This window comes from Sander vitreus, chromosome 2 (assembly GCF_031162955.1).
Source record: "Sander vitreus isolate 19-12246 chromosome 2, sanVit1, whole genome shotgun sequence".
In the NCBI taxonomy this organism is placed as follows: domain Eukaryota; kingdom Metazoa; phylum Chordata; class Actinopteri; order Perciformes; family Percidae; genus Sander; species Sander vitreus.
In genome coordinates, this window is record NC_135856.1 from 4,195,363 (window position 1) to 4,205,602 (window position 10,240).

General features: G+C 39.4%; 1 protein-coding gene across 3 annotated transcripts in view; it reads right to left on the reverse strand.

The window, feature by feature from the left end:
• Positions 1-1,976: 1,976 nt before the first annotated feature.
• The window catches only part of ptp4a1 (protein tyrosine phosphatase 4A1), a 9,106-nt gene continuing 842 nt past the window's right edge, over positions 1,977-10,240 (reverse strand). Inside the window, exons 3-5 of one of the 3 annotated variants that reach the window (XM_078273747.1) lie at positions 9,175-9,305; positions 5,815-5,889; positions 1,977-3,498 (exon numbers count right to left, since the gene is read on the reverse strand). In XM_078273747.1, the coding sequence (XP_078129873.1) occupies positions 3,372-3,498; positions 5,815-5,889; positions 9,175-9,305 (333 nt within the window). In that variant the 3' untranslated portion in view covers positions 1,977-3,371. Of the gene's footprint in view, positions 3,503-5,814; positions 5,890-9,174; positions 9,348-10,240 lie in introns of all 3 variants that reach the window. The other 2 variants (XM_078273739.1, XM_078273731.1) reach the window with 2 other exon arrangements.

Genomic DNA, 10,240 nt, shown 5'->3' on the forward strand with positions numbered 1-10,240 from the left:
TACTTAGAATTCCTCATGGGGGCGACAGAAACTACGCACTATAGCTTAAAAGGTGCAATATGTAATACTGACAGCTAGCATTTAAAATAGTTACTGCAGTCCCAATTCAAAATACTGGAGAGAGTCGTCTCCCCCGCTCCCTCCTCCCCAGACTTGAAGTTCACGGAGATTGCCAGGTTGAGAACGCAGCATCCAACGATGTTGCTAGACGCTTGTCTCACATAGCCAGACATTACTCCACAGCGCTAACGTTAGATGCTGGATATGTTGACAGTGATAAAAGCCCCTGCTCACGCGGAGCTCTGTACCCGACTGACAGCCACCCTATCTCGGCTTACAAATACGGCAAAATCCGCTAAAAAACACCACAGCCTCGCCGTCCTCTCTGCCCGACTGACAGACAGTCGACTTTTTAGTAACTTTTTAATATTAATAAACATCTGTTACATTCAAGCCGTTGCCAAATGAGTTGCTACAAAGCTCATTAAGACTATCAGCTCCACACAACTCTCTCTGGATTTCTCAGTATGACTATGTTCAGAAGATTGTGTCGTCCGGTGACTTTCGCACGCAGAAGCTCGAGTGAAGATAACGACCTCTTCTGAAGAGTCCATTATGTTTTTTTAATCCTCCGTGTCCTCCTTGGCTACTGGCAACTGTGTGGAGGAGGGCTGTCCTTCATATTTTTTTGAGGGGGACAAATCTACCTCTTCTAAATATTGCTGAGGGACATATCCCCTGCATCCCCTTCCGAAATCTATGCCTATGGTCAGGGGCGGACTGGGACAAAATTCTGGACTGGCAATTCCGTCCCTTACCGGCCCAATTTCAGATGGGGACATTATTTGCTTTGTAATTGCAAAAACCAGGCTCCCATGAGATTATGGCACCAGCAGCATGAGGCGCCCTTACAGGCTTTCATAATTAAATAATACACACACTGGAGCAATTCATAAAACCTTCAAATAAACTACCATGGCACCATCTTAGAATAGAATGGAAATGCTTACATATTTACATACTTCAACCCCCCCAAAAAAAAAACCTATGAAGACAATAAACAAAGGCGTTTATTTTGAAAAGTAGAAGCCCGATGGCCCCAGACAGGAGGCTCCAGGCTGCAGCCGTACAGTCTTACATATTGTTGTCAAACTAGTGTGAAAGGCCAGTGTTGCCACATTTTTTTCCTTTTTCCAGCGGCCCAAATCGGCCCAAGAGTGCATCGGCCCGTCTGGCATTTGCCAATCAGCCTACGTCTACCAGGTTCATTAGATTGTCAGCTCACAGTTAGGGGGGAAGCTGCTGCAGACTCTCTTACCAGAAAGTCCTCAGGTCAAACTATACATCTGGATGCACAAGAAGAAGATAAAGGAGAAGAAAATGATGGCTTTGGGGATGAAAATGCTGGAGGCTGTATGTAAAAAAGAAAAATGACCACAGGGTGGCAGCCATACCTTTATTAAACTCAATTTAAATGTCATGACATCGTCATACTCGCATTCTAGTCAGAATGTGAACTTCCAGACCTTGAATGTTGTGGTTGGCATCCAGGCTACATTTTTGGTATCTTTTTACAAGAATCTTGACCTTTGAGTGGTTACCCTCATTTGTTTCTAACACTATTTTTTATTTTTATTTTCTGAATAAAACGTCTTGTTAATCCGATCTTGAGGAACATAAAACCACAATGTGGATCAAACACCTGACACAAGCAACGCCTGCTGTTCGAACCTGGTTTTAAAAAATATTTTACAACAGGATGTCAGGAAGCTGATGTTTGAAGAGGTTTTTTTGTTTACTTATAAAACACATTACAAAGAAGATAGAGCACAGGGGTGAAAACAATGCACCACAGTGATTTATAGCATCTAAATGTGTGACTTGACAGAAATGACTCTTTAGGGTTTAACAACTGTGTGACTTCTACTTGTATTTTGCAAAAAAAGACACAAAGAAAACTAGAAAAACTCTTCATCTGTTGACATTAATCTCCCAAAATTCAATTTATTCAGTCTGGAAAAATCTTTTTCATTTAGAAAATTAACATTTTTCTTCAGATATCTATTCAATTACAACGCTGAACCATTTACATTTTTTGCTTCCTATCATTTTGCAAAAGTACATATTACTTTTTAAAAATGACATTTAAAAAGTGACAGCTGAGCAAACTCGACTGAGTCGATGCAGATGAAAGCTCTGGGAAAAGATGGTAAGTGGACTTTGAATCAAGATTTTCTTTTTGTCCCAACTACTTATTTCCACAGTGAAGAATGAACTTCCATTCAGACATAACATAATGCATAACCCTTGAAAATAACCACCCATTAACTATTTTCTTTGTTGTTTTTCAGTGTATCATTTAATGTACTCTCACAAGTTGGTGAACAGGTACAACTTTGTCGCTCACGGTACTAAATCACACATCCATTGATAGTATAAATAGCCAACCTAATAATAATAGTACACATTTTCAAATACATAAAATCATCAAGTATCCAAGTCTTAAGTTACAGACATCAAATAAAAAGGCATACAAAATATCGCTGACGTTGGAAGTCCAGTTTGAAGCAAAAAAACTTAAAAAGAAAATAATAATAATCACATTTTGGACATGGCAGTTAATTAGTAAACAGAAGGTTTAATAGAGAAAATAAAAAAAGTACGAGTTCCTAGACTTTTAATTGACAAATATTGCAACAATTAAGCATTTTATATTAAAAAATTGTTACTGAAAGGGCTTATGTGAGTGTAAGACTTCCTGCACAAGACAAAGGCAACGATTTTTTTGTTGTTCCGAGTAGAAAAATGAAACCTTTTCCAAATGCCAGCGGGGGTCGACTCCCGCCTCCATTGCCTTTGTTCCACTTCGATTGTAAGGCATTTATGGATGAACCATCTGATTTGAAGGAAGGCATACCTCTTTCTAGTCAGTCTTGAAACGGAACACTAAAATTGAACGGGGTACATCATTTGCTCACGTGGAATTAAAAATGCTTTTGTTTGTTTGTTTGCTTTTAGAACATTCTCAGGCGATGTTAACGCACGTGCCAATCCAAAATCTTTGGGCTTTTTGCAGAAAAACAATTAATCCAACATCTTACAATGATACACGACTCAGCGCTGCCCTTCCTAACGTTTTTTTCCTTTTTCTTTTTTCGGGCACATGAAGAGAAAACACGGTGATTCCGGTTCACACAACTCATTTTTCTTTTCTTTTTTTTGACACTTGATATTGAACCTGGAAAGGGAAGAGGGCAGTTGAATTACTGAGCATGGTTTTCCAAAGTAAAGAACTTCAACACAATGACTTAGAAAACAAGCCTGCCAGGTAATAAGCTAGCGAGGTTGGATTGAAAGGGGGCTGGCGCGGCTCAGGGCTTGGCTCTACTGGATGCAGCAGTTATTGCGATGGCCGTTGGAATCTTTGAAGCGCAGGCGCATCTTAGGACGATATTTCTCCAGGTAGAACAGCTGTTTGCTGTTGAACGCTCCTCGACGCTTCCTGGAAGAAACAACGGGACACTCGTTCAGCTCAGGTCGACAAATCAGATCACAAGATCATTTAGTATCTCTGTAGCACTGTGAGAAGATACTTAATACTTAATTAAAATGTAATGTAATCTTTTTTAGTCATTTTCTACATCATGATTATTGGTGTAAATAATGAGACAATATACATTTGTATACCGTCAGAGATTATGTCATGCCATTTTTTTATTCTATTGAGATATTATAGACCTTTTTCACGGCAGACATGTTGACATGTCATAGTAGGAAAAGCACAGGTGTATTCCAAACCATTAATGATGGCTGCGTTCCACTTAGGAGAGGCCCTGGTATGGTGCATGCTGACTCACCAATCAATTTCAGCTGTGCTTTTCCTACTATGACAAGTCCAAATGTCTGCTGTGAAAACGTGCATTACTTACATAATGACACAAAACGGACACATTTTTAAACATTTGGACAATGTTACAAATCACTTAGCAGGACAACTTTGGATGTTTATATTATTGCTGAAGTACTTTGGTTTGTCGGGTTTTTAATTGCCTGAATTGGTCAAAAATAGACATTTCCATGTGGTTATTTAACCCATTTACAATATCTCAGTTGATTTCCCAGAATATGTAGTGTATCAAGACTCCTTGCAATATCAAATTATATAAACTAGTGCCGTGCTCGTTGAAAACAGGCCGACTGCTTGGCCTGCGGTATTCCTGCTTGCAGCTTTCTCAAGAACCGCCCATCTAAACAACTTCACTCGACACTGCAATACACATGCCATGACATAGTTGTGTCCCCATAGGCATCTTTTTCTAACAGCTAGCTATTTGGGACCAGGCTATTTCCGAGATCAAAAGCGTACAGAAAGTTAGATCGCTGTTGCTAGAAATGCTTTGAGTTTGCTACAATGCGACATCTCCGGTTTCGCTTTCTTAATCTGTTCTTGAATGTTCTGTAATGAGCGACGGAGAGCGAGCTGTACCCAGCATGCCGTTGGGCGGTGTAACAGTTAATAGGGGCCCCCATCTCAATATACTAAGAAAAGATAATCCTTTTATTTTTTATTACCACCACCAGAGGAGAAATTCAGGTGTTGAATACAGTGAAAGTGGTGGTAAACTGGTGGTGAAATACAGTGTGCACATAACGAGTCTGACCCTTTTTTAGTTAGATTGCAGCATAAGAGGTTACCCATATCACTATCTTCTAATCCTAATATGTAGCCAGTTAACATTAAAATGCCCAAACGTCTGCATTTTCAACCTTACTCATGTAACTTTCTATTAACATCCAAAAATGACTTCAAAGCCAATATGTGGGACCTCAAACTATTTTGAGCTATGACGCATCACATACTTTAAAAAAGCACTACGTCCACTCCTCCTCCTACTGAATCACTCTCACTCTCTCTCTGATATCTCAGCTATTTAAAGTTAGGATGACTCATCCCTCCCTGCTTCATGTACCACGCAAACCTTCAGTTTCTGTCAGAAATATGTCTTACAGAAAAGCAGGAAGATCTTGTTAAGTTAGTGGTCGGACAAAACACTGGTACGGCCGAATATTATCGGCCAGGTTGAGCTTTTCACAGATATACTGGTATGTGTGCATGTGGCGCCAACAATACTGCGTGTCTGAGGGAGTGTAGGGTCTTTAATACGTAGTACGTCCACTAGAGAGCACTGACAAAAGTTCATTTTTTTCCCCAACTGTTAAACGTACAGCTCAGTACACGTCCTGGTCACAATAACCGAATCCAATCGAATGTAAGAAATGTTTGTGTGTTTATGTTAAAAAACAAAAGAATTTTGGGGCAATGTCCACGGTTGGATTGCAGCTAAGGACTTGTGTCTATTTGTTTTCTGTCTACCTATATACTGCCATATCTAGGGAGGTGGAAGTTTCCCAAAAACAATCTAATAAATAATATAATATTTCCTGTCTTTTATTCTTTTAAAACTGTTCATTTCTACGCTGTACAGGATTTTATACATCAAATAGTTACAGGATGTTTTTTATAGGGGTGTTCAGAAAAATCTTTTTATTGTATGTCTACTGCTATCACATGGGAAAAGTAACTACATTTACATACTGTGAATTGGGTTTTTAATCGCACCCCTAGTTTTTTATGTCTGGCTTGTTTGGTTTGTTCTGTGCAGCACTTTGTAACATGGAGTTTGAAAAGTGCTCTATAAATAAAGATTATATACTATAAATAAATAAAGAGTATTTGCAGGTATATCATCAGCCAGTATCAGCATTTTTAAATCATTCTGTTGAAAGCTTTTCACAGTCACGTGTCCCACTTACTGTCGAATGAACTGGACAGCATCTTCATATTTCATCCCACATTCAATCAAAGCGAGCGCGACCAGAACAGGAGCTCTGCAGGGAAGGAAAAAGGAACCGAGTATGTCAGTTAGAAAATAACTTGCATTTTATTTACATTGCCCTGTTCATTTACAAACTACTGTTCAGTGCTACTGGGAAGAGGAGAGAGGGACTTCTTTGCATAATCTGTCTCTCCTCCCTCTCCACCACTTCCACTACCTCCTACAACAACAGTTATGTACTGACGGTCCACTGGCCAACTGTTTACTGGCTACATTAGCCCATATGCACAACCCCTACCTTCCTCCCTCCCTCCCTCCCTCCCTCCTTCCCCCAGCATGGACTAAGGTCTAACTTAATACTTGAACAATGGCTGTAACCCTATTACTTCAAACCTCTAACATTGACTGTTGACTTGTGTCTATCCTACTGTCTACTTTATGCCCTTATAATGCCCCATATTTAAGGCTTAATGCTTACAATGCCCATATTTAATGCTGTCTTTTTTAAACTTTATCCTTGCACTACTGTAGTTTTTATATTACCATGTTTACATTATTCTCTTATATTGTCCATATTTTATTTAATGCTGGTGTCTACACTTTATCCTTGCACTATTGGACCTATTTGCACTACCACCATGACACACACCCTCATACTGAATCACAGGGTCAGTCTCTGCCCTGTCACTGTAAGCGTCTCATGCTTTTACATCTCTTAGTACATTCATGTGGATTTGTTATTTTATCATCCTGTTTATGATGTATGTGCATGTTGTGGGTGATGTCTGTAAGCTACTGGGACCTTGAATTTCCCCTTGGGGATCAATAAAGTATCTATCTATCTATCTATCTATCTATCTATCTATCTACCTACCTACCTACCTACCCACCTACCTACCGTCTGGTTTCATCTATTATCAGAAAGACCGTTCATTCTGAGACCAAAAACTTAAATTTTACATTTTTAAAACCTTCATATTTGTGATTAAAAGCCTGTATATAAAACCGAGCTGTACGTTAGTTCAGGCAGTGCATATTCAGCTATTTCTGAACCTGAGGTCAGTTGAAAGCCGAGGGGATGAAAACAGAACCTGTTTGGCAGGTTGTCTAAACTAAGCAAACACACGAGACACAATGAGAGGGAGTTAATGTACGGCAACATAAAAGAAAATCTACTCGACGGCTGCTTTGTTTCATATTTTTTTGGTTTGTTTTTCAAGCCATAATAGATGACATACTTTGTTTTTCATAATTCTGAAACTCTGACTCAACAAAATATCACTGAACGAAGCAATCTACCAACTTCTTATCTAACCTTGACCATCTAATTTTACATGTCTTCAAAATGACATTTGTGTTAAAGTAATGGCTTCTAATAACTGCATGAAACAAGGCTTTTTTTCAAAATTGTATAGTATTTTAAGTATAAATTCTCTGATTCCAGCTTCTTAAATCTAAATATTGTTCTAGTTTCTTCTCTCCTCTGTGACAGTAAACTGAATATATTTGAGTTGTGGACAAAACAAGACATTTGAGGACGTCGTCTTGGACTTTGGGAAACACTGATCCACAATTTTCTGCATTTTATAGACCAAACAACTAATCGATTGATCGAGAAAATAACCGACCGACAATGAAAAGAATCGGCTGTAACTATTTAGTCTACTAAATCTCAGAAAGATATTCAGTTTACAATGATATAAAACATGTTCATACTGTATATATCTAGCATATTCATGAATCATTTTCAGATGAGATTTTAACACTAGTTTAAAGAAAACTTCAATTAAGAAATATGACTGGAAAAATAGTCTTTCCTCAGAGGACCAAGGTTACAACGTAACCAAGCGCTTCATTGCAGCAGTAATCAAGGAAGTAGGCTGCTCTTGTATTCATTTATGACCATTTTAAGACGAGGGGAGAACATTTCTCTTTGTTTAATATCATTAAAAGTAAAGTTATGTTTTGCTTGCTGCTTCCGACTCATTTAAAAAAAAGAGAGAAAGAGCGATCTAGGCGAGTCAGCGCCACACTGAACTGCACGCTGCAGTCCGTGTGTGTCAGAGAGAGAGAGAGAGAGAGAGAGAGAAAGAGAGAGAGAGAGAGAGAAAGAGAGAGAGAGAGAGAGTGTGAGAGAGAGAGTGTGAGAGAGAGTGTGAGAGAGAGAGAGTGTGAGAGAGAGAGTGTGAGAGAGAAAGAGTGTGAGAGAGAAAGAGTGTGAGAGAGAAAGAGTGTGAGAGAGACAGAGAGAGAGCGAGAGAGAGAGAGTGTGAGAGAGAGAGTGTGAGAGAGAAAGAGAGAGAGCGAGAGCGAACCCTCTAACGCTGGGTTTTACCAGCAGCTTTGTATAATTGCAACTCTGCTACCGCTCTGCAAAAGTGAACTCAGAGTCAACAACGACGGACGGGGGCTCCTCTATGGTAATTTAGAGGTCCAAGCCAGACTCATCTTCAGAGCCGGCTGTATTATAAGGCAAGACAAGGCAGCTTTATTTGTATAGCACATTTCAGCAACAGGGCAATTCAAAGTGCTTTACATAAAACATTAAAGAGCAGATTTAAAAAAAAAAGAAAAACATTAAAGAGCAGTTCAAAAATACCACTAGATAAAAGATGAGAATAAAACTGACAGTGCAGTATAAGAAATTAACAATTATTTAAAGAAAGGCAACATCAAAAAGAAAGGTCTTCAGCCTTAATTTGAAAGAACTGAGAGTCCAGATATGTGGAGCATAAAAACTGAACGCTGCTTCCCCCTGTTTAGTTCGGACTCTGGGGACAACAAGCAGACCTGTCCCGGACCACCGGAGAGGTCTGACCAACCAGGTCAGAGTCCGTCTACTGTGCTGCTGCTCTGCACTTGTGACCGATATCGCGAGACAATTTTTACCTCGACAAGAAGTCTCTTCACATTTTAATCTCGCGAGAGCTCGTCACACCTCTATTATTTATGTATATCACCACTATGCGTATGTACATTACTCTGTGCTTTACTGCTTTTTTGGATTCCTGGTTAGATGCTAAACTGCATTTTGTTGTCTCACAAAGTTGAATCTAATCTAATGAGCAGCAAATTCTCACATTTGAGAAGCTGGAAACAGAATCTTTGACGTTTATTAATTGATAAATGACTTAAACAATTGATCATCAAAAGTGTAATTTATTCTCAATCCCCTACAAATTACTGGTTTCGGCACCGACTGGTTCAGTATCAGAGAATGTACAGAGCGGAGGAAATGTTTTATCTGCCACATCCCGACCAACAGAAATCACGTGTAAAATATGATCCCGTATGATAAGAACATAATACTTTAATCCCTGTGACAGCGAGCGCTCACCTCCCCAGCCCTGCCACACAGTGGACAGCGATGCAGCAGCCAGGCTCCTCCCTGAACTTCAGCTTCAGCAGGTTCAGCCAATCATCCACGATCTGGTTGGAGGGAGGAGCTCCATCGTCAAAAGGCCAATCCTGGAAGAGAAGAGGGGGGAAATGACGTCGCCTGCCCAGTTTCTTGGAAACCAAAACAAAAGAAATGTGAGGGCGAAACCAGCTGCAGGGAAACAAAAATGTTGTTCTAGGGGGGAGGAGTGTTCGGAAGGGGGTTTCTGTCTGTCATTTGACAGTTTATGGATTTCTTTTAGTAGCTACACATTAGGCTATTGATAGAATTAGTTTCTGTAAAATGCCCCCGAGATGCTGTGCATCGGAGCATAAATGTGTGTGAATGTTTATCTGATGAGCAGGTGGCACCTTGTACGGCAGCCTCGGCCAGTGTATGAATGTGAATGGTTCCTGAACTATGTTAAAGCACTTTGTCTTTTTTTTAAGACTAGAAGAAAAAGGCAAAAAGCCACTGGCTGGACTACAATTCAATTTGTGCTGCAACAATTTAATTCATTCATTGTTAATTCATTGCTTAATCAATCAACAGAACATCATTTGACAATACTATACTTGATTAATCGTTTGGGGCATTTATGAAGCAAAACTGCAGAAACTTTGTAAAGATTTAGGATTTTTATCATTGTAAATTGAATATATTTAGATTTTTTAATTGTTCATGGAACAAAACAAATGATCTGAAGAGGCCCCACATATAGTCCAATAGTGCCAAATAATGTGTGCACTGAAATCAGCTGTACTGATTCCAGTGTTTCCCACACATAGACTAATTTTTGGCGGTGCGCCACACAATCAACACTGGCCGCCACATATTGCGTTTCGTTATTCTTTTTTTTTTTTCACAAATTGCTTTCTAATCTGTGGGAAACACTGGATTCATCACTTATATTTTGAAATCCATTCACACTGGTCTCCCTTGGCTGCTCGTTGTTTTTAAAGCAAGGTTTTTGGCATTGTAAGTGTAAAAAAAACAAAAAACATTAAATAGGAGGATGAAGTCA